Source organism: Centrocercus urophasianus, unplaced genomic scaffold (assembly GCF_019232065.1).
Source record: "Centrocercus urophasianus isolate 14NV4802_14NV808 unplaced genomic scaffold, USGS_Curo_1.0 seq_11, whole genome shotgun sequence".
NCBI lineage: Eukaryota > Metazoa > Chordata > Aves > Galliformes > Phasianidae > Centrocercus > Centrocercus urophasianus.
Window position 1 is genome coordinate 43,748,505 of NW_024884253.1, and position 24,594 is coordinate 43,773,098.

The following is a 24,594-nucleotide window of genomic DNA, read 5'->3' on the forward strand; positions in this document are numbered from 1 at the left end:
GTGTGTGTGTGTGTGTGTGTGTGTGTGTGTGTGTGTGTGTGTGAGTGGGGGGACAGGGCAGGGGGCGGGGGGAGCTCGCAAAGTTTCGGCGGTGGCAGCTGCGTGGCCGCGGCGCGGATCCCCCCGGCAGCCGCCGGCGGAGTCGGGGAGGGCGGGCAGGAGGCAGAGAGCCGCCGGAGCAGCGCGAGTCCTTCGGGCTCTCCTCGCTGAGCAAGAGGAGGAGGAGGAGGAGGAGGAGGAGGAGGAAGCGTAGTTTCTCATAGGGCTGAAATTGAAACAACTTCAGCTGTTTGCTTTTAGGATGTCTCGCCGCAAGCAAGCTAAACCGAGATCACTCAAAGGTAAGTCCTACCCCTCCCTTCCTTCCCCCTTCCCCTCCCCCGGCCCTCGAACCGGGGCAGCCCGAGCGCCTCTCCGCCGGGGGGGCCCCGCCGTGCAGTGGAGAGCGGTGTGCGGGGTGTGGAGGGGGTGGGGGGGTCTCTTCATCCATCCCCGGAGCGGCCCCGATTCAGGGAGCCCTCTGCAAAAGTTACCGCCGGGAGCCGCGCTGACAGCTTGGCCCGTTGTGCAGTGCGGAGCCGCACGCTTTTTTTTTTTTTTTTTTTTTTTTTTTTCCTCCCCTTCTCCTCTTTCTCTTTTTTATTTATTTATTTATTTTTTAATTTTTATTTATTTATTTTTTTTTTAATGAAAAGTTGTGGGCTTCCCCTCTCTTCCCTTCGCCCGGTCCCGGTGGGGGTGGGGCGGCCGAAGTTCCCGATGCGGGGCCGGAGTTGGGGCTGTGGAGGAATGTGGCGGCGGCTATCACGTGAAGCGGCCCCTCGCTCGCCCTCCGCGGAGGGGGGCATGTGCGAGTAGGAGTGGAGGGGGGGTGTCGATAAATAAACGCGTACATCCATACATCCACTCTGGGGATGGGAGGGAGCGCGGCCCCCGGGCGAGCGGGAGGAGGGGGACCCGCAGGAGGACAAAGGGCGGCTTGTGAGGAGGCTGCGGCGTCCCGGCCCGGAGCCCCCCCGCTCCGCCTCCCCGCCCCGCGCGGCCTGGCCTCGCCGCCGCCCCTCCGCCCGCCCGCGGCTCCCCCTGAGGAGCGGCCGCCCCCCGAGGAGCCGCCGGCCCGGGTGCCCGCGCGGGGAAGGCGGCAGCGGCGACGGGGAGGGTGGCTGTCACCTCCCATCACCGTCTCTCTCTCTCCCTGGATGCGCGCCTTCCTCCGGGTCGCGGCAGTGGAGTTGAATAAAGCCTGAGTTGCGTCAGGTCAGCAACGCGAATAAGTTGGCCGCTTTGCGGGTGGGGGGGGGAGAGACCGGAGGCTGCCGGGGGCAACTTCTGGAGGCTCGGGCTGCGTGCGTGCGCGTCGCGGGGCGCGGACCCTCCGCTGTCCCCGGGGGGCGGTGTGGGCCCGGTGCCGCCGCCGGGGAGCGAGACCGGGCAGCGCCGCGCCTCGCCTCGCTCGTTTGGAACAACTCTTTCGAGGAGTTGCCCTCCTCAAGTCTTTCTGTTGACTTCGGTGAGCTTTAGAGCAGGCTTACTCTTTGAAAACCTTGGACGCGCTGTTTTACCTGCTGCTGGGGGAAGTTTGTGCAGTTCAGGGGTGCTTTTGTCTGGCATCTCGCGGGGAACAAACGAGCTGCTGTGCCCTCGCCTCGTAACAGCGATTCCACGGGGAAAGTTCTGCAGCCAGCGTGCGTGTTTACATCCCGAGCTTCCCGGGGAGGATTTATTTACGTGCACCAAAGAGTTTGGAGCCCGCTGAAGGGAGGCCGGTTGGCCTTGTGTGCAAAAAGGTGCTGGGAAGCTTTAACCGAAGGGTAGCTCCAGACCTCCAGGTATTTCAGAGCAAATAACAGACGTGCGGAATTGATGGGCAGATGGAGAAAATTGTTCTCCTGGCAGACATGCTTCACTAGTGCTTATTTGCTAGGTGTGCTCCAGAAAGAAGGTCTGTGAAACATACCTTCCTGCGAGCATCCTGCTTAAATAAAGCCAAAGATGCAGCTTCCATTTTATGTGGAGGTATGGACTTTGCCTTCCCTATGCACCGGTAGCTTAAGAGTCCCTGACATGAGAAAACAGCAACATCGCGTGGTTCAGCTGGAGTAGCTTGCGTTGCTGACAATAAACTCCTGTCTGAAGGAAACCTCCTGATGTTCAGGACAGAGATGCTGCAGATTTCTCCACAGTATCTTATTTACTGTTTTTCAACTAAAAGGAGGCAGTAAATCAATCATCATCTGTAATTATTGCTGCTGTAATTACCTTTGGGGAGTAGGTTATCGTTCCTGGTGGCCTTTGTTCAGATATCTTTTTCATTTTCTCCGTGTTATTTTTCTTGAATCGTGTCCATTTGTGAGTAGATTACCAGCACTCTGAAAGCAGCCTGATGGTAAGATTTCTGCAGGGCTGATAACGTGCTTCATCTCAGGAGTTTAAAGATGCTTCTGTAGACACGGCATTTAAATTCATTGATAAGAGCCTGCCCATCAGTTATTACATCTTCATCTGTAGTGAACAAACAAAAGCTGTAAGTAATGTTGCAAGGAGAATTACAACTCAGGATTTATTTAAATCCCCCATTTCTGAAGTATTACTGATGTAGTCAGGAAAAAATATAGTTCTATAGTACAAAAATAAACAGTATTTTAAATTGCTTCTATGAAAAATTCTTCTTTGACTGCATGTAAATTAGTTATTTAAACTTATGAGTGCTGCTTCACATCTAAATAAAATATGGAGTTACACATTGCATTTCCAATTTGTCATGTACTTAGCAATCCGTTCTGGGGGGAGGATAGAAGAGGTATTTTTGATACGTCTGTCACTTTTGATAACTTAATTTGAAACTTATATCTTAGGGGAATAGTGATACAAGGCAGGTAAATACATTAAAACAAAATGACAATTGAGTTTTTATATTGAGTGCGTTAAACTAATGTTCATCTGAAATGGTGGGTGTTAAGAACTTGCTAATGACTAAATTTCTTCTATTTTTTGAAAATATTCTTCTGAATTACCCTGGTTTCTGTTTACGTTTCTATCCTTTCCTATTTCTTTTTTTTTTTTTCTCCCTCTCTTTTTTTTTTTTCTTTCTCTCTTCTGGTTTGTTGCCAACTCTGTCTGTCCCCCAGCACCTACTGATGAGCACCTCTCAGAAAAAAAGGCATGGCAAACATTCAGACAAACCCTGTCCAATGTAAAAGTAATAAAAATATCTACCCAAGGAGATAGTAAGTACTTTCTCTAAAATGTACTGTCTTGTACAGATATACTACAGGGTTGCAGCAGAAATGATTGAAAAAAGAGATGATTTAACTTTCTGAAAAATGGTGATTTGAATATCTTATATGATTCTAGGAAGGAGGAATAAAAGTTCAACTGCCAGGTTCTTTTAGGCAGAAGAAGGGTCAGTTGCATAAAATCAGAAGTCTTAACCTATGTCTTATTTTACTGATTAATTTATCACATTTCCTTGCCTACTATTTTTTTTTTTAACGTATTAGGTATCATTGACCTGATGAAAAGCAGCTAATGCATACATTTGGTGGGGGAGGGAGGGTAGCAGGAAGCGAAGCAGGTGGGGAAAGGTAAGTCAGAGATACGATACTCTTCTGAAAGCCTCCAAAAGAGCCCCTGTGCAGGGTGCTGAAGAAGGGCGATTGGCATGTCTCCTTAACACTGTTATCTCCTAAGGACAGCAGCATCTCCTAAAGAACACCATGCTGGAGACCCCTGGGCTGAGAAAGCAAATGAGGAGGGAAGAGCAGCTCGCTTTTATCTTGTTTAACTTGGCTACCTGAATGGTAAACCTTTTTTCTGACTTGGCATGCTTTATAGATATCACACTTAGGTTACTGACCACTCTGCTTGCGCCCCTTGGCTTTACGGGGTTTTAATTTCGGGAGGGCTTGAGGTTTTTCTTCTGCCCTTACTGAGGGCTTTTGGTGTGAAACTTTCTGTTTAGAAATGAATTCAAGTTACAAAAATAGTTACTTTAAAAAAAAAAGAAAGGAGGTATTCTTTACGCAAACCTGAATGAAAACGTAGGCCTACTAAATTTTAAATTCAGGTTTCTCTAAGCTAAAATCAGGTAATATTCACTGTGCTGAAGTCACCCATAAAGGTTGCTGAAATTGTAGGTGTTAGATAAGCCGTCACAAGGAAACTACAACATCCCCGCAGATTAAATATAAGCACTGATCTTTGAAAGGGAGCTCTTTTTTTCCCCCTTTTTAAAAAAATGAAGTTATTCCTTCAAAGTCTATTTTTCTCCCTATAATTTTGTATCCCACACGTGACTGCAGGAATGAAATTAGTGAGTGTTAGTTCCTAGAAAGATGAGAAGGAAAAGAATTATCTGCTGTATTTTACCAATCGGTGCCCTTCTTAAAGAAAGCTTGTGTCTTGAAATATTTTGGCAAGCCCAGAGTGCCTCTCTAAGATGTTCCTTCTCTTTAAGCAAACCTAAGTCCTCTTTCTATCCCGGCTGAATTTGCAGCTGAGCCTCAATTGATGCAGAGTGTTGCAGGGCTGAGTAAATGTGGCTGTGTTTTAATGTGACTTGTTTTCTAATCATAAGTTCAAAGCTAAAGGATGTTTCCCGTGCAGAGGTGTGAGGGTGTGCTGTAGTGCTGAGTGGGGGAGTGGTAGTGGACCAAAACAGAAATCTTAATAGGGACAACAGTTCAGAGAGAATTTGACGTTTGGATCCCCTTCAGACCATAGCCTTTACATTTCTGTGTCTCTGTCAACTATTTGAATATTTACCCTCAGCCCCAACCAGCTTCTAAATTACATGGACTAGACTCTGAAGTCATTAGATTGTCTGCTGATTAGACTATAATCAATCCAGCATAAACAAAACCAGCAATTAGTATTGGCACGATTTCTCTGAACTTGACTTACTGTTCCAGTGTTGCCGGTCCAAAGAACTTCTGAACAGGCTGATTTCAGGGACTCTGTTATTTTGCCCTCATCATTACATAGGGAGGGAACAAGAAATTTGTGAAATTCCATTTGGCCCGAAAAGCAGAAACATCTGTTTGATGCATGAGTGGGTTGCTGGATTGTATTTGGCCGTCCAAAAAAGGGCAAAAATTAAGATATTGAACATAAAAGAGTACTTGAAAAAGCAAATTACTGAGAGGATTTAAGATTAGAATCTTTGTATAATGTGGGCTATTTATAGTGTTCTCCTTAGACTTGACGATGCGTGCCCCCTGCTTCTTCATGTATTAATAAAAAAACAACAGTAAAACAACAAAACCATTGCTAACCTGTAGTAATTTTCATTGAATTTAGCCACGCGTAGTGCTACTGACTGCCTCAATTACCTTTAGAATTGGAGCAATGTTACCCCGTCGTATTTGGGGCCAGTATGAGTTTTATGGCCGTCACCATCTACTCAGGAACAGGTACCATCAGGTGTGACCATCTGAACAGCTACTTGTACAACTCACTTCCACAAAAGTGAAAACTTGTGACAAACACGTTCAGAGACAGAAAAACTGTGTGTTTGGTTCGGCTTGATGTTGTTTTCCCCAGCTGCTGCTAACTTGGTTAAGAAGGGAGCTGTCAGGATGGAGGCACTTTTCTAATGTGAGTGGGGTAACGCTATGCGCCATGAGCTAAGATGTCTGGAAAGGCTTTCTTCTGCTCTGTCATTCCTTCAGTCTAATTTACAGTGGGTTTAATAGCTCTTAGTTTCTTTCTCCTGAAACAGGAGATTCAGTATGTTGAGACTCATGCATTTTGAAAGAGGAAAAAGAAAAAAAAAAAAAAAGCCTTTTAAATACTTGTAAATGAGGAAAGAATCTAGAAGAACTGTTAACGTTTTACATAGACCACATGGATTTGTGGCTTTATCTTCATAAAACATTTTAAATAAGGTAGATGGAGTTGTGTTTCTGTTTTTAGATTGATGAAAATATAGTACAAATGCTGACACCTCAAGACAGACCTCTCGGCATCTTTTCCCAGATGTGTTTTAAGGTTTCCATTGATTCCTGTAGAGCTACTTGAGGTCAAAATCAGTCATGGTAGGGAAAACACTCTATTTCCCTTAAATCAGAGACCTGACATGTATGTGTGTGTATGTAAATATTATCTTTCTCGGAAGGGACAACAAACAAATCAAAGATTTTGGCCTCCTTTATTTGATGCTGTGAAAAAGTAGATGTCTGTTTTCAAATATATTTTGCAGCACTGTTAGTAGAAAAGCATTCAGCTTTCTCAGTTGTTCTCTTCTGGAAAAGTCAGATAGCACATGTGAAGATTTTAAGCGCTTTTAAATCAAAATGCAATTCTTGGCAAAGGATTCTGACCAAAAAAAAAGGCACATAAAGAGGTGGCGAGGTTTGTTTTTGTTTTAACTTTTAGGCAACTTGGGTTCTATTTCACCTCAAGTATGAGCAATTATGCTAGTTTAGCAATTATTAGAGATGAAAGAAATTCTGTTAGATACAACTCCCCTAAACTTCAGTAGCTTCGGTTTTAGCTAGGATAATGATCAGGGAATACTTAGCCATATGCCTAGGGACTGCACTATAGCAAAAAAAAAAGATAGGGCTGATCTTGGGGGTATCTTTATTACAACATGTTACAATTAACGTTTTAATTCAACCCTCCTGCTTTCCAAGAAATCTGCTTTATGCTCTTCTGTCCTGTATGTGCTTCTGCAAGTCTGCACAAAATCCCCTTCTTCCAGTGCAAAGATTTAAAACCAGAACCATTGTCCCCCCAGATTGACATTAGCCATTAACATTGTTGACATTTCCCTTGTTTTGTTTTTTTTTTTTGTTTGTTTGTTTGCTTGTTTTTTTTTCTTTTGCCTTCGAAGTCCATTAGTTTAAAAAAAATTTTTTTTTTCCTCTATAGTGCGTCATTATTGAAGAAAGAATGCAGGAGCTTTTTTCCCTCCTTTTTTTTTATGATTTAGTCTAGGTTGTCCTTCTGTTGTGCATGCATGTGAGCCTTTTGGCTTTTCCTCTATCTGAATTGATGCTGCACAAGTTTTTTTTTTTTGTGCAGTTGAATCTGTGTAATGTGTACTTGAAAGGGCTGTGGGATTGTTGCTCACTGATCCAGCACTATCAATGCCCAGTGGAATTTTAGATTTTTGGGGTGGATGTGTTTTCCTTGGCGTTATTTTCTTCCTCTTTTTTCTTATCATGGGAGCAAGGCAGAGAGGTGCTTTTTGAGTGTTTCATCTGATACTTTCACTTTTAAATGCAGGCACAGTTAGGTGAAATTGTTCTTTTTAAGGTTAGAGTTTTTATTCCTCTGAGCATTTTTTCTTAAGTCATTTGATAAGTCTGTTGATATAGTCACCCCCCTGCCCCTGCTGCCTTCTTTTCTGGTTTGACAAGTGCTTATTATGATTCTTTAAAAGTGAAGGATCTGTAACTACCATACTCTTCTTACAAATTTGAAAATGCCAGTCACAAGTTAAACAGCCCCTAGGCTGAAGCACAATGCCATTTTGCCCTAAGACATGTGGTCAGGATGCTGCTACCAAGAGAAGCAGTACTTCTCTCTTCCCAGCCCCATTTTTAGAGGGGTGATAAACCACAATAGGATTTTTGTTTTTCCTGTGCTACGTGAAATCCAAAATCTCTCCTAAGTTCTTGTGTAGACTCTCAGTGTTCTACGTGAGTGTGGAGAAGGTAGAGCACTTTTCAATGTAAATGTCTTGGTTAACTTCACAGTAAATGGATTTTGAAAACAGCCTCTGAAAGGTATGACCTTACTAATGTTAGCTTATATTTTGCCAGGAAAATACGTATCAGGTGATGAAATCTCAGATAATTGAATTTTGGATTTTTATTTTTTGTTCGCTCCTTTTGGTAGCCTGTCTAGTTCAGCTTCCATTACTGACTCCTTAACTTCTTGAAAGGAACTTTAAAAACAAAAAGCCGTGCTACCTGCTGTGTTGCTGGACCTTATGATGTGATGTAGTGAGTCATTGTCCTTGGGAAGACCAGGCTGCGCTTTGATCAACAAAACTTTCTCTGGCACTGAGTTGTGATGACTGTCTGGAAAAGAAAACAGCCAAGTGAATTCCTAAACTTGACAGTGGCAGTAGGAAGGGGGTGGGGAGATGGGGAAGTTAATTATTTTCCACCTCCAAAGAATACAATTGCAAGGAAGGAACTTTCTGATTCACGGGTTCCAGGACAACAGGATGTCAAGATCCATGCTGATGTAACATTTTTGCTCTGAAGATGGGAGGAGGAAACAGATTGCCATTGGTCTATGAGTGTGACTGCTGAAAAGGGGTTGGATGTAATGATTTCTGTAGGACTAGGTTGTAGGATAAGATTCACTACGCCCTTTTTCGAATGAATCTGCTGAGTAGAGGACTCACCAGGTAGAAACGTAAATCAACAAAGAAAGCTCTGAAGGACAGACCCAAACATAGGGCTTGGCTGCTGCAGTACTTGGTTTTCATGTGACTGGTTGCATTAGCACCTGGCATCAGGTACTTAGATTCTTTGTACAATTCTTAGGCAGGTTAGGAGCTTATGGATGTTGGTGAGTAGGAAATGCATTATGCAGACAGCATGAAGTATGCAGAAAGAATAGTGTATCTTACCTCCTCTCATCCTAGATGTGGATGCATTAGCACTTGTGACTACCTTGTCATCAGCAGTCACTGCTCTGGCCCTGCTGTTGGAAACAGGGAACAGGTTGTTCTTTTTCTCCCAGAACAGAATGAACTGGGGAGCTGTGCTTCTGCTCTTCCTTTCCCCCTGACTGAGGAGTTATTTACTCTGCTAGAATGTGAGAGATGGGGGTTCTGTTCTGTGCTTTGGCTGGGGGTGTTTGAATCTGTTGTCTCCCGGGGAGTATATCAGTCATTATGCAGCAAAGTGTGGCCCTTCTTGCCAGTGACATTCCCCTCCTCAAAAGTGTAATTGAATGATTGTTGAAGAAAAGGGGTAAGAAGGAGTGCTCACACACGTCTGATGGTTTGAGTACTCACATAGAAAGAAGAGACTTAGGTCCTGGTCTGCCAACTACTTACTGTAGTATTTTTTCTAATGAGTTATTTCAGAGAAATTAGAACTGGAATCCAGGTGTCCTGTTTCCCAGGTGAGTGCCCTGACCACAAGGATGTAGTATCACGCTAATTCTTTTTCATTATTGTTCAGTGAATATTGTAGATGAGGTACAACAGCTTCAGTAGCAATGAATGAGCACACAGCAAGTCTGAGGGTAAGTGGTTTTTGTTCTAGGAAGCTCATGACAAGAATTTAAATCCTTATGGTAAAGAAGAAAGTTGAGCATGTGCCACCCACATCCTGGCTGAGTGATCTGAGCAGTGGGTGTGGGCAAGAGGGGGAAAGGAAGAGATACTGAAACATGTTTTCTGCTAGCATCTTGTAGCGACCAAGCAAGCTCTCAAAAAAACCCTGTAAGAATGCATCCACGTCCAAGGAAAGTGGGACTTGATATTTTACAAGCCAGCTGTGGTGGGGCTTTGGTTTAATTTCAGCACTGAGCTGCACAGTGCTGAGAAAGCCCGGATGATAAAAAACCATTGGTACTGCCTGACCTGAGTGGTGACTGAGCAGACCTTGTGGCAATTTAGATGCAGGGTCCCCTCACTAGTTTTTTGGGCTTCTAAGCTCATGTGTGGAATATAGACTGAAGTGGTGACCTAGATGCTAAAAAGTCATCTGTAACAGAGCTGAAATTTTGAAGGATTAAAAACAAGTCTACAAAATCATGGTTCAAAACAGATTCATATCTCTGGTAAATCAGGGATAATCTAAATTGAAAGGGGTGTGTTTTGACTCAATACGTGACATTACAAAGTGGATTCAAAGCAAAAAGCTGTCTTTTTCTTTGACATTATTAGAATGGTGTCACATGGTCGCAACTCCTCAGACCCAGTTCCTCATTTTCAGATGTCGTTGCCAACTGCAGTAACCTTGATTGTAGGTCCTCATATTCCTTCCTTCGATCTTCTGTTTTCAGACTTGTGTAATGTTGGCTAAACTGAAGTTCTGCGATCCGTGCACCGGTTTGATTCAGATTGCTCTTTCTTGTGGAGCTTAGGCTTCTGCAGACAGTTTAATGAATTTCCTGTTTTCTAAGCACAGTTGAAAATGCAGGCCCATAGAAACAGTGCAAATTCTTAATTATGTCCCTTTGAGAGAGGAGAGTAAGAAAGCTTAAGTGATACGTAACTTCAGTGTACAGAAAGAAAATGCTCTTGCAGTGTTCCTATTAAGTACTGGGTTTGGTAACTGAAGTTTTATCTTAGTGCCTTTCCTCAAAGGGACTGGTTGTCCACAGTCACTTTACCAGAAATGAAGGTCGAGTGCTCAGTTTAAAACAGGCAGAACAGCTGAACATCCTTACCCTAGAACTAAGATTTGAGTTGCAGAGACTCCTTCTTGCTTTGCCAAGACTCATCGTGGTCCCAGATTTGCCTTGGATGTCCGTAATTGTCTGTTACACTGCATAGTACAAAGTCTTAGGAGTATCTGGAATTTACTGGTGGTTTTTAAAATCTTTAAGACTCTTTGGAGAAAAGTATCTTGGAAAAGGTAACATACTATTTAAAGTTTACCTTAAGTAACAAAAATATGAATATATGTAGGCGTAGCCTGTTTTCTACAAGATATCTAGGGAAGCAAAATTAATAGTCTGTGCAGGATTAATCCTTCCTATCTCTGTCATCTAGAAAAAGATATCCCCTGTCCCCAGCTTTTGGTAGGATTCTCCTTCTGCTGGAGGAAGGAGTGCCTTCTGTCTAATCTGACCACAGTGTGTAAAACTGGGTGTCCTCAGCTGTCACATTTGGATACTGTCAGTGTGGAGATCAAGGATGCAAAGACTATCCAGAGGATTTCTTAAGAATAGTTTCTTTCCAATTAAGTTTATCATTTTTATGCTTGTGTGCTGCCTAGGAAAATATTTTAGCAGAACAGTGATGTTTTCCAACCATTCCTGTCCAATTGGGAACTCCTAATTTAGTCTTTATACAAGAACGACATAGGGAGGAAGCAGAAAAAAGCAGGAAAGGAGAGGGAAAAAAAGCTGGATGCTGAGATGGGCTAGAGAGAAGGTGCAAGAAGAATCCTTCCTGTAACAGGAATCTCTTGGAGAAAGAAAGTAATTTCTCAATATGAAGAGGACTTCGTTACATTGCAGGGATGGTGGGAACAAGTGGAAAAGGGGTGTCATAACAAGAAGGAAAACAAATCAGAAACGTTCATGTATGTGATTAACAGGATTGATGTACAACTGTGGCCATGCGCACTGAGCTAATTTTCAGTAGAGTTCTGGAATGCAGATATTTGAAATGTTAATATGCAAATGTCTCTTTTTTTTTCTCCCTAGCTCTTCTCACACTGTGCACATGGGGTACGTGCACACATAGGAGCTAAAATAGCGATTGAGTTGCTGGGCGGTAGCTGGTAAATGTGTGCTGACACTGGCTATTGCTGCTCACTACTTTCTTGGTAGTTCTGAAGTTTTTTGAATGCTGGTTTTCTTTACAGAACATTATGAAGCAGCCTGAGATGATTGTAAACTTCCAGGGTTCATTCTCTGAATTGCTGCATAGTGGTGGTGTGAGTGTGAGCTGACGTGCTGGCAGGATGAGTTGAAAGGCTGAGCCTTAAAGCAGCAGTGCTCAGGGAGGACAGAAGGCAGAGCAAGGTGTAGCCTGAGCAGGTGATATGTTGGCATCTGATCTGGCATTAATGCTACTCTTTAGCTGCCTTAATTTCAGTTTGTATCTTGATCAAACCCTTAAGGAGTTCTTTTTCTACAGCATGTTACTGCGAAGTATTAAACATCTTCAAAAGCTATTGAATTTAATAGAGTCAGAGGATGCTCAGCACCTCCTGTAACTGACTCTTAAATTTGCCTTCTGCCTATGTGATTAATCTATTTAATCATCTTTAATATCCACCTGGACACGGCATGAATGTCCTCTTTTTTTTTTTTAATGTATGGAGGAAAGAGAAGAAAAGAGTGATACTTCCAGGAATTACAGTAATTTGTAGGTAGTGAAATAACAGTACACAGGCTTTATTTCTGTTCTGTCTGGGTAACTCAGTAAATTGTGTATTGATTATGCTAATGCAGCTGGTGTCTCTATTACTTGTCTGCAGAAATTATTCAAACATGTAGGTAGAAGAGGCACTTGGCAAAGTTTCTGTCCTAGAAAAAGGCTTTTGTGCAGAATGGCTTTAAATTGAGTTACTGGTCTTATGCTAATGGCAGTGTATGGATCAGGTATTGAATTATAGGAAATGCTAAGTGCAAGTTAAAAATATATATTCCAAACTTCTTATCTCTGGCAGTTTTGGTTGCTATATTAGGTTTATTTTCACATCTCTCAAGGAATGTGTTTTAGGAAGGATAAAATCAATAGCGGTCTGTTTTTATGGTTTATTTTGGAATATGTGGCTTCTCCTGCTTTGTTTGACAAAGAGGCTCAGATATTCAGGGCAGGTTTTTTTTTGCTTTTCTTTTTTTTTTTTTTCTTTTTTAAATTTATTAACCCACCTAGACTAGAAGAAAATAGGCTTTTTTTCAATTATCTTTTGCTTTTATTTCATTATGGTTTGTAATAGCTCTGAAGCTATAAATCTTAGCCAGGGTTCTCCAAAAGGCTTCCCTTTCAGTGAAAATGTCCCTTTTCACATTTCTAATTTTATCCATTTCTTTGCCATACAAGATTTTTCCCAGGCATCAACCAGAAATGACTTGTGCTCTTCCTTAGAGTACTGAAGCTACAGATTAACTCTTCAGAGGGGTTAGGCAGTGGAATGTGAGTGAGGTTCTACATACTAGAAAACCTGGGTATATTTTGTACTAATTGATGGGCAAACTATTTGTCCTGTGAAGAAACTGTAAGGAGAAGGGATGAAATCCTCCCTGATCATCTGGTGTTGGTGTGGAGCAGTCAGGAGATTAACTCCATTTTTAGGACCACTATATGAATATCCCCAGAGGTTTTCCTCCCAGAACTGTCTTCGATAGTACTACTTACATATATATTTACTTCAAAAGGTGGAATTGGTCTCAGTATGGATGTTCCCTAGCACAAGCATGAGAGATGCTCTGAGGTGAAGCACAGTTTGCCTTGGGCACCGGCTGTACCAGGCAGAAGTGTCCTAACCTTTCACATCAATGCAGCTTCTGTTTAGAGATGCATATTTGCAAGGAAATTTTAGAAACTGGTATCTGTCCAAGCCACATGCTTTTATAATAGGAGATGGAGTTGACATGCTGGAATTCTATTTTCCTCTGTTGAGACAAACAAAAAAAGAAATCAGCAACCAACTCACTCTCAAGAAATGTGATGTCACAGTTGTGTTGATCTGGGCTTTTTAGAAATTTTAGTATTTGGGTTTCTTGGTTGTTTTGTTTTTCAGAAGCTGCACTGGGAAGATATGTGGTAGGGATTTGATGTTTTGTTTTAAGAGATAAGTCAATCAAAAAGAATTTCAACGGCTAACAAAATAAGTGACCTGTGGTCACAAATGCATAATTGTACAGGCAAGGAATATTGCTACTTTCACGACATCATTATTTCAAGTGGATTTGGAAGAGCTACTGAGCAGTAGCATCACTTACTCAAGGTCTGGATTCATAAGCTATTGTTCTGGTTTCCTGAGGCCTCTCCTTTTAGTGGTATTCTATCACGTTGTTATCTAGAGTTTATCTTTTCTTATGCCAAGATGTGCTAAATGCTGTGCTGAAGATGGCACCCCTATGCACAATTACAGTCCTAGATTATCACTAATTTTGACGTTTGAATTAATAACAGTGCATACATGCTACTGTTTTATTTTCATATAATGCTTGTGGTTTGTTTGTTATGTTTTGTTTTTAGTTACATTCCATGCTAGTGTTAGAGAAAGATTTTTGCTTAGCAGAGTTCATAGTGTATCACTGTGTAAATTTTGCTTAAAGTTACCTTTTTCTCCTGAAGAAAATTGTTTACTTCAGGCACCATAACATCCCCTAAACATGAAGATCACAGGTAGGTGAGTTTAGCAGTGGTCAGTGGCTGAAATAGTACTGAACATTTCAGAATCTAGTTGTGGAGGGGTATAAATCAGGGGAATTTGTCTGCTGCTGCCAGCTGAAGCTTTCCTGCTGCAGCATACCCAGATGTTGGAAGAATGGCCTTGGTTAAAGCAAAGGCTATTGAGGTGCCCTTTGGTAGATGAGTTGTGTTAATGGTGAGGTTTCCCTTATTCTGTGGATTTTGTGGGGTAGCTTTTTAAATTTTAAATGAGGTTTAATTTGCCTGACAGTTGAATATTAGCAAGTCTTTTTGCCATGGCTGCTGTGACCTATGTGGTTCTTTGGGGATTCAAATTTCTTTAGGAAGATTGAACAACAGCTTAGAAAGATGCTAGCCACTACATTGCTTGTTCTGATGCTTGTTTCCCTTTTTTAGTGTGGTAAAGACATAGCAGACAACCTCCGCTGAAAGCAAACCTCAGCATCACTCTGAATTTTCAGATCTCATAATAGTGGGGAAGTTTTATAGAATCATAGAATGGCCTGGGTTGAAAAGGACCCCAAAGATCATCTAGTTTCATGATCTCTAACCAGTTGGTTTCACAAGGCATACAGTGGCATAGTTTTGTGCAATAGAAGTGGTCATGGGAACAATTTGTTAGGCAGCATCCACATTTGTTTTATTTCCATTTTAAGATCTAACTGTATTGGTGCAGCTGTGAGCCAAACATGTGTCAGCATGCACCCTTCCTGCAGCCAGTGAGGGTCTAGTGCTGCTGGGAGAAATTCAGTACAAAAAAATCGAAAGGACCAACTCTTGTATTTTGGTTTGCCAACATTTAAGTGGAGATCCACTTTAAATAAGCAGAGCTTGTTTACTTCTGGGCAAGTGGTGCTTGGGTTTGAAGTTTCCCACTTGAGTCAGTTCTTCAGAAGTTCGTGTTTGGGCACCACCTCAGTCCCTTCTGGAGACTTGAAAATGGTAGAGCTCCTAAATGACCTTTTTGGGCTGAGTTCAGAATTGAGACGTGTTGTGGCACAGGATTTCACTGATAGCTAACAGCTATGCCTGGCACCCGAGCTGCAGCTGATCAGTAGGTACTCATAGCCTCAATGGGTTTCCTCTCGGGGCATGGAGCGCAGTTCTTGAGATCGTTTTTTTGGGTGTAAATCCAAGCTGGTGGTGGGCATGATTAGGGGCAGGCAGGACTACTGCTTCACGGGTTTTGCTGGGGGCTTTGAGGGCATCGCAAAAGGTTGTGGGTGTTTATTTTTCTTAATTGTACACTAGTTGTATTCATTATTTTTCTTCCTGTATAAATAAACCTTACTGATCCGTGCTGCCTTAGTGACAAATCTCTGTTTAGCTTAGCTTTTATTTGACCACGTGTCCCTTGAAGCTCTCCTTTTCCTGAGTTGCTCCCCTTGCTCCTTTTGTCTGACCAGTTTCCTTCGCCTTTGGTGGCTGCTGGGTGACTGCTTTGCACGACAAAGAGAAACATGCGTTGTTGCGGCCCAAGTTGTGGTGGTTTTGTGGCTGCAAAACGCAAGCTCAAGTGAAAGTCAGCTCATCAATTCTTATTTTGTGAAGTATTTTGCATACTCTGGGGCTTGGGGAAACTTTATCAGGTCTCTCATGTGAGAGGAGTGTGCATACTAGCCACAGCTCCGGGGCAGAGAGAGAGCTTGTTTAGAGTCCTTCATGATATTGAACTGGACTCTTTCTTATGTATTTTGAGTTTCTGGTATCCTAAGAGTGTCCTCATGAAAATTGGTGTTTTTTTCTAGAAACCCAGATTCTAGAAACAACCAATTGTATGAAGCCTTGGGGTTGGCGGAGGAGGAAAAGAGGTACTTGTGGAGTGTGTATGCATATTTCTTCTTTTGAATATGTGCTTAGATTTAAATGTCTTGCACTCTGTTATCCCAGGGACCAGGAAAAGGTCTCCAAAGCTTTGGATTTTAACTCAGTTGCATGATTATTTGTTGAGGCCTGAATTCTTGAAAGTGGAAATGCTGTAGAAGTGCAATCTTTCCCTTTTCAGCTTTTTCCCCTGTGGAGGGAGAAAGAATTCTTTTCTCTCTGCTGCTCCCTAACTCAAAGACCTCAGTATGTTGGAGAATAAAAGGGAAACGGTTCTGCCTTCCCTTGCTTTGACTTTGGAGAGTCAATCTTACTTAGGCATCATATCAGAGCATACCAGAACAGCTCTCTAATTTTTTCAAAATAGCAGCAGAATGGCTCTTGTTAGGTTCACTTCGGCCCAACAAGTTCTGAATAGTGAATCTGACAAGAATTGTATTGTTTTTAGTTCTACTGCTCTGGAAAGCTGTGAGCCAAGGGAAAGATGCTGGCATGGTGTATACAGTAAAACAGCATGGGGTTAGTTCTCCTTTGCAAGGCTGTCTGCACTGCTGAGATGCTTGCTACTGAATATAGGATTATTATTATTTTTTTAAAAGCTTATGTATGAATTAGTGCACACCTCTCCCGTCTGCCAGGAGCAGGCTTTCTCTTATCCGTGCCGAATGAGTGAGGAGAATCTTAAAGCCCAGAATTATTCCCTCATTTGCTTCCATAATCAAATACAGCAGAGTGCACTGAAGACATCCTAGTGGAAATTCGTTTCCTTTTTTTAAGGCATGAAACCTATTTGGTCACTCTGCTCTCCAACATGTAGCTTCCCTATAGCAGCGTATTCTGTGTGCACTTTGCAGTGGTCCTGTATCAGCTTTTCTTGGCTGTGTTGTACAGGCATCGCTGGCTTTCAAAACTGAAGCTGGTGTAAAGGTGCTTGAAACCCTTCAGCTATCTGGCTAACATGTTTTGTTTTGTTTTGTTTTTGTTTTGTTCACCTTTTTTCTGACAGTAGAAGAAAATGAAACAGAGGACCTGCAGGCAGGTGTGGGACACACAGCCGCACAGACTGGTAATGCCGAATTCCTTCATTAGTGTTTGATTACTGTTTGACAACAGTGTGAGGAACTTTTATATCGTGGTGATTTTGCAGAGCCTGTATTCCTCCTCCTTGATTTGAACCTAGAATTTATTTTAGGAGCTTGCGATGGAAAATGGTATTTCTCTCCTCTCGTTCTGGTAGCTCAAGACAATGATGATGAGATGCTTCTGAAGATCCAGCATGGTTTTCTTTTTGTTGCTGCCAGAAATAATCCTCTTCTGCAGCCCCCACATAAACCCCCACCCAGTGCCATTTCAGATGAACTTGAATATTCATTCAAAACTATTTTCATGTTTGTAAAATATGTGGATAAGAGCCATTTCCTTTCTTTTATTTATTTGTATAATTTCTTACCAGTTAGGTAAGACCAGGTACCAGATCCCTGGATCCTTTGTTTGAAGTCCTATTGAAGAAGGGTGGACAAAACTGCTGTTTGAGTCAGGATCATGGGGAAATGTTTCATTAATAATTGTGGAGAAATAGTTGTTAATTCTCTGTAACAATGAGGACTCTTTAATTTTCTAAATTTCATTTGATTCTGAGAATTCAAAGAGAACATGGTATTCAAGCGGTCTTTGTTACTGGTTTACAGAAGTTAATCTGAAGAGCAGGAGTGCCTCTTCTGAGCAGTCTCATTCATTCAGGTGAGGTCACCTTTTGGAGCAAGGGATGATCAAAGGTGATCAGAGGGCTGGAGCACCTCCCCTATGAAGACAGAATGAGGGAGTTGGGCTTGTTCAGCCTGGAGAAAAGAAGGCTGCAGGGGGACCTCATTGCAGCATTTCAGTACCTAAAGGGAGCCTACAAACAGGAGGGGAATCAACTCTTTGAAAGGGTAGATAACAGCAGGGCAAAGGGAAATGGTTTTAAGTTGAAGGAGAGAAGATTTAGGTTGGATGTCAGGGGGAAGTTCTTTACTATGAGAGTGGTGAGGTGCTGGAACAGGCTGCCCAGAGAGGTTGTGGATGCCCCGTCCCTGGAGGTGTTCAAGGCCAGGTTGGATGGGGCCCTGGCCAGCCCTGGGCCCTGGGTATTAATTGGGCAGGTTGGTGGCCCCGCATGCGGCAGGGGTGTTGGAGCTTGATGATCCTTGAGTTCCCTTCCAACCCAGGCCATTCTGTGATTCTGCATGTTCCTAGAAGGCCACTGATCTCAGAGTAGGTACCTTGCTTCAGGACAGTAGAGATCATTGCTCACAGGAAGGTGAAGAACGCAGTTATTTTTGTGGTCAGCTGGGATACTTGGTATTTCCGTTGTGTTTGCATCCTATGGGTTTTTGTTTTGTGCCTTTCCTAGGTTCTAGTAGCTGTCTGCAAAAAAAGCTTTGTTTAAAAAATGAGAGTTGTCTGCTTCGTTTTGAGGGGTAGCATCTCAAATTCTTCTGAATGTACTTAATTCTCCACTTAGCTATGTGTAAACTTGGGTGGGGGGATTGGGAAATAAAAAGCATGCTTGTACTCCTACAAAGACACCGATTTGAAGAAATAGAGAACTGTGAAAGCAGAGATCAATATGATAAGGAATGGTTACTTTTCTGTGTTGTTTGTTTATTGTTTTTTTTTTTTTTTTTGCTTAACATAATTCTCAATAGTTACATTGTCTCACAAGTTATTTATTTCCCATCCCGTCCAGTGCTGTTCTCTGTCTGTTTCTAGGTGAGATTTAACATTCTGTTTTTCTCCGTAGCAAGAATGTAATGCCGATGTTAAAAACAAAACCCCTTCTGATAGAGCGAGCAGTACAGAAGGCCCACTTTGTAAACGCACTGCCAGAAGTTTTTATAGTAATACTTTGTATCTACACTCTGGCTCTAACCATTAAATGTGCTTTTTATAGAGTACCAAGTTATAAATGTAGTGCAGCTACGGCATATTAATCTTACTGCAGAAATTTAATGAGGCAGTTGTTTTGCGATGGACACTGTTGGGAGCAGAGAGCGACAGAGTTTTACTTTACCACTGAGCTGAAGAAATATTCCTTGCCTGGTAATAATTATAGCCACATGATCTTAGTTTTCCTTTCTTTTGCCAGCACTTTTCCATGCAGAAGTGGCTTGGAAGGAGGTCCACTGCAAGGCAGGGAAATGGGTTGGAAAGTGGGCTGTTTTCTTGGTAGCTTGACGTTTAGCTATGGATCCTCATAGCACAGGCAGAAATATGTAAGATAAGTTTCAAGAATACAGTTAGTCTTTGCCAGTCCACCAAGATGGCTTTTAGATATTCATTACTTTTACTTGACTTTTATATGGGTTATAAAAAGTAAATGTGGTGAAACCTCATTTTTACATAGACAGAATAGAATTTCTGCTGGTTGGCCTGAAACCGCTCCCATACTTGAAATTAATTGAAGTCCATGGCTTTATTGCCTCCAACACTTCTAAGCCAATGTGATTTTTCATTTTCCCCCAAGTTGCAGTTTTATTAGACCAAGTTACAGCAATAACATCCCTTATGAGGAGGAGGAGGAAGGGATAGGGAGAACCACCTGCCAGGGAACACAGTAATGAGAAAATCATACTTCTTTTAATTTCCATTTATAAATAATGTTAACATAATCAGTAACAGAATACAACTGTTCTTTTTCTTCTTCTTTTTTTTTCTTAAGTGCCTTAATAGGCTGAATTTATTTGTTCCAAAAATACAACCCTTCTTTCCATACCAGATAATTTTGAATGATATCTGCAGATGGAGCTGGTGTGTGTATTGTTGCTGATGCGTGTTAAAAATTTTCAGTAGGTCTCTGAAATGGGAAAGGGAAGCCTCTGGAAATGACAGTGGTGTTTGCAGATATTGGGAAAGGTAATCCTATTGTCAAGCCAATCTTTGTTGAGGGACTTGTCTGCAGTAGTTGGAGATATTGGGGAGAAAGAAATGTGAGGGATGACTGACACCCTAAAGTCCATGTGTGAATGTGAGCTTTAAACAGGAGGTTACACAGAAAGTACAGGTGACTGCACATTGCACTTCTAACATGCCTTTAATTCTAGAGTTTCAAAATAGGAGCAGAAGTAAGGCAGCTTATCCTCAGGTTAAGTAATCATTTAGGGTTAGAACAGCTCTTGATAGAAGCCATTTATTGTTGTAGCAAAAAAGAGTCCATTCACTAAGCATCTCTCTTTAAATACCACCTTCTTTCTGGGGTGACAACTTTTCATGGGAGCGAATCACGTTGGAAATGCATTCATGGAGAGGAGCTGAGACTGCCAGAACTCGTTTCACAAAGCTGTCGCAGGCTAAACTTGAACCTGCGTCCCAGAGGGTCCCACTTAAGTGTTGACCTAAAAACAAATGTGCCAGTTGGCTAGAGCATGTATTCTGAAGTCACAGCAGAAGGGAATAAGCTTGACTGACTTCTGTCCCTGTAGAGTTTATATCTGCAAATGCAGAAGGAGAAGCAAAACATTTATTAGACTTAAAATGATTCTAATTTTAATAACTGGTCTCTAAGTAGGAAGCTTTAAATGGATTGATTCTACAGGCTTTTGTGCACTAAAGGGTGCGTGTGCATACGTGTGTGTGTGCGCTGCTGAATTCCTGTAAAGTGCAAGTGCTTCTGAATAATAAGTCTGAAGAATTCCCTCCCCTCCCTTTTTTTTCCTTCGGCATTGTACTTAAAGCAGAGTCAGACACTACCCTTATTTTAAAACAAACAGGTCTGTAAACTTTATGTGCAGCATTTAAATACTCATGTTAAAATTCAAACCCAGTGCCTACATTTCCCTGAGTGCTGTCAGTTTTATGAGATGAAACTTGGAGCTTGAGCTGAACAACTAATAGCATGCGATGTGCACATGCAGCCTTCCAACAAGTGCTTAATGATGTTGGGTCAGTTTGCAACAGTTATTTCTTTTTCTGAGCTGCTAAGAACTCAGTGATGTTCTAAGGACTTTTTATTAAAGTTGCAAAATATCTTGGAAAACTAAGTGACAGTGTGCGTTATTTAGATTCATTTAGAGCATTTTAAAAATAACTACAATACCATCCAACCTATGTGCTTGATTAGCTTTGATTTGTGGAAGTGCAGGCTGCTCCTTTACTTGGAAGCTGCTGCTCAAGTTGAATTTTTTTGCTTGCAAGAACCTTGTGAATGTCACAGAAAGATTGTGCTCTGGCTGCGCAGCAAATATGTTTTTGCCTTCATAATGTGTTTTTTATTTTTTAAAATTAATCTGGTTTTCCTCTGTAATATAACTCCTTTAAAAATAAATTCCACCCTTTACCCCTATCAAAGAAATTCCTCGGTTTTGATCACGAGCCACATAGCATGCGGAAGGCTTCCTGACATGGGCCTTTTCCAGTATGTGCCGTGGGTCTGTCTGCATCTGAACAGCTGAAGGCAGGGGTGCAGCAGCGTGACCTGAAGGATGTAGGCAGATGGGAAGAGCCCTGACCCTTGTGGGGGACATCAGAATGCCCACACTGCACACCGTGCAGACTGGGGATGGCTGTGTCTGCATCCCTGCAGGGTGCTGGCCGAAGACTTTTAGAGTAGAATCCCCCTCCTTCTCCTCACCTTATCCCTGTTCTAATATGAATGTAGTGGTAGCACATTATGGTTACTCTGTTCTCTTGTAACTGTGTGTGATCCTGAGCCGTTGGACCACTCACTGAAGTGGGTCCACAGCCACCATTGTGCTATCACTGTGGACACAGAGCCAGCTAGCCTCTCACTTGGCTAAAGGATGGAACATCTTAACACGCACTTGCTCAACCCCCTGTCATTATGTGAGTTTATCCTTGTTTGTTAAAATGACTCATCTCAGTCTCAGCTCTCAAATAAAAGGAAAAATGAGGTGGCCAAAAAGGAGAAGGGAAGAGTGGTGAAACACTTGCATTCCTTTTGTTGGAATGTACACAACCATTTTTCTTCTGCCTTTCACTTGTTGTACTGTGGTTCCCAAGGAAAAACAAAGTTAAGTGCCAGCTTGCTTTATTAGGGAAGGCAGATGGTTTTATTTCTGTCTTTGAAGGAAGCTCTTAGTGAAGTGGGCGAAAAGTCAGGAGCAGTTAAAGCTACTCTGTTCCTCAGAGGAGGAAAAGTCCTAGATTTTGTTATCTCACTTTGCATTGGTCAGCAGCAGGACTGAGGCAATGCAGTGAATTGCGTGGCTTCTCTGCGGAGGGCGTAGGGATGAATGAGAACATTTCTTCTGGTTTAGGAGTTTCAGCTGGGTTCAAAACTGCTACTGTGAGTCTGGAACTGTTCTGCTCTCCTCTAAATACTAGTTAACGTGTCAAACAGGCAAAGTTCTGCTTGTGCACCATTTGGGTTTTACAATAGTTTCCAGTTTTCCATGATCCGGCAAATTGAGGAACTTTGGGTTTGTCTGAAGTCATAAACAAGTTCAAAGCATAGATAAAAGTTTTGACCCAGGGTCTCATCTTTCTGGGGCATTGTTTGTCTCAGGCAGCACAGTGATGGAATGTTGGAATGGGCTGTGAAATGGAGATTGATTTTGTCTTTATGTAGATCAGGTGTGTTAGTCTCTTAATTCTGGTAGCTTCCTGTGAAATGCTGTAGTTACCAGTGAAAAGAAGCTCCTGCACTCATTGATTTGATTTTTTTTTTGTTCTAATTGAAAACTAATTGCATAGGTGATTTATCCTTTCTTATAATGATCAAAGCAGCTTCTATAGCTCTGATAAAATTGACAAACCTAACATTGAAGCATGGAAGAACTGCTCGAGTGAGAAATGCTGCATATGTGGGAACAGAAGAGAAATTTTCCTTTCATCGAGATTAGAAAAAAGATTAATGAATGAAACTCCTTTGCTTATTTAGCAATAAAATCTACAGCATTCTGCAGGCTTGTGCCAAATGTGTTTCTTCTCATCCTTATGATAAGAAGCCTATGATTTTTTTCTTTCTTTCTTTAAAAGGTTCTCTGCTTAGATGCCTGAGGTCATGGTCTTGATTTTCTTTCAGACCCTAACTGTAAACTAGAAGACAAGACAGAAGATGGAGAAGTGTTAGACTGTAAGAAAAGGCCGGATGAAGGGGAGGAGTTGGAAGAAGAAGCTGTGCACAGCTGTGACAGCTGCCTCCAGGTGTTTGAGTCACTGAGTGATATCACAGAACACAAGATTAATCAATGTCAACTGACAGGTAAACAATACTTCTCACTTTATGGCTTCTTCCATTATTCTGTTTCTGATTCCTGTTTTCTGCTTCTGATCTCCCTCTTCTTTTCTCAGCTGTTCTACTCTTGCATTTGAATGCTTAGAGGTGAGACCTTAATAAATATGTTCTAGGGCAGTGTTATACTGTAAATAAGGCACTATAAATGTCCTTCATACTGAAGGGTGTACAGATAATTACTGCATTGTCACTGTACTTAAAGTGTGCTTTAGCTGTCTGTGTGCCTGGTTCATACTGTCTTCTTTAACTTTCCGTGTTTGCTTATATGAATATTTTCCTCAGTCAGTTGTGAACACAAGAGGGTTTGTAAATGAGGTTTAAGTCCGGTTACCTAACAGATGAATTTACACAGCGCCGTGTTGTAGGTCTGGGCTGGATATTGCTTTAGTTTACTATGATAAATACAAATGTCTCTAAATGACTGTTCATTAATCAGTAACTGAAAGTTACTATCAAACAAACTGATAGAATGAAAATGAAATCCTAGTCTTAGTCATGGAGCAAAAGTGAGTGCTGATCAAATACAGCTGAGCTGAATAGAGTTGAGTGAATGAACCCGTAGCTGAGCTGAATTCCCCTCTGAAATGACTGTATACAGCCCTCTCATGTAGACATCATGTGAAGTCTGCTGAAGTAGTTTTGCTTTTTAGATTTAGTAGCTCTTTCAATGATACATGCTGTAAGTTCAAGTAGATCAACGGAAGAATGTTCATAACAGAAGGACACATTTTTTTATTAGATGAAACTTTAGTTTTGCCCTCTACAGTGTAAAATGTATTTCTTGTGAAATACTATTATGATAAAAACTTTTCATTATTAGAACACTGTAAATAAGGAAAGACGTGCTTCCCATTTGGGAATGCTTTAAGAGAGTGTGTGCATGCTCATGTTTGGAGAACTTTCTAGGTTATTTTGGTTCCAGTAGATCCATAGGGCTGGGTCATGAGAGGATGACTTAAAGTGGCAGCGCTGCTCTTGAGGGTGAAGTACAAGAAGGAGGTGATAAGAAGACAAATAAGTGGGCAGGAGCTGACGGGAGGAGAAGTGTGTACTTTTGTTAGTATAGTTCTTTGCCTTTTCTTGCTTTTAAAATGTTGTAACTTCAGATACAGTCAGCTTAATTATGCTCTAATCGCTTCTACAAACTTCTGGAATGCGTTTCTCTACATTGCTGATGGTTTCAGTCAGTATGGATGTTCTCCTTGGACTTTAAAATACTCTTGACGTTTTCATATCCTTTTGTTAATACCTTTATTCTTTCTTTTGCTCTGTTTTGAAAAATGGGTGGTTTCAGCTTGTCTCTTCTTTCCCTCTGAGGAGGCCTTCCCATTGCCCCCTGTCCACCATTCAGGTCGCACTTATTCATCCCTGTGTTTTTCACTTTGATGTGATATATCAGTTTCTCCTTTCAAGTTAGTTAGTTACTGCTCTTCCTATATACCAAAAATTGGATTCCTTCTTCTAATTGGGTTCTCTGCTTTAATTCTGCAGTCAGAATTCT

The 24,594-nt window shown here is 41.8% G+C and overlaps 1 protein-coding gene across 6 annotated transcripts in view; it reads left to right on the forward strand.

The window, feature by feature from the left end:
- Nucleotides 1–24,594, forward strand: part of ZNF521 (zinc finger protein 521) — a 236,351-nt gene that overhangs the window by 6,235 nt on the left and 205,522 nt on the right. The window contains exons 2-5 of one of the 6 annotated variants that reach the window (XM_042808633.1): nucleotides 287–341; nucleotides 15,784–15,846; nucleotides 16,866–16,925; nucleotides 22,881–23,060. In XM_042808633.1, the coding sequence (XP_042664567.1) occupies nucleotides 287–341; nucleotides 15,784–15,846; nucleotides 16,866–16,925; nucleotides 22,881–23,060 (358 nt within the window). The remainder of the gene's footprint in view (nucleotides 1–286; nucleotides 342–15,783; nucleotides 15,847–16,865; nucleotides 16,926–22,880; nucleotides 23,061–24,594) is intronic. The other 5 variants (XM_042808634.1, XM_042808637.1, XM_042808636.1 and 2 more) reach the window with 5 other exon arrangements.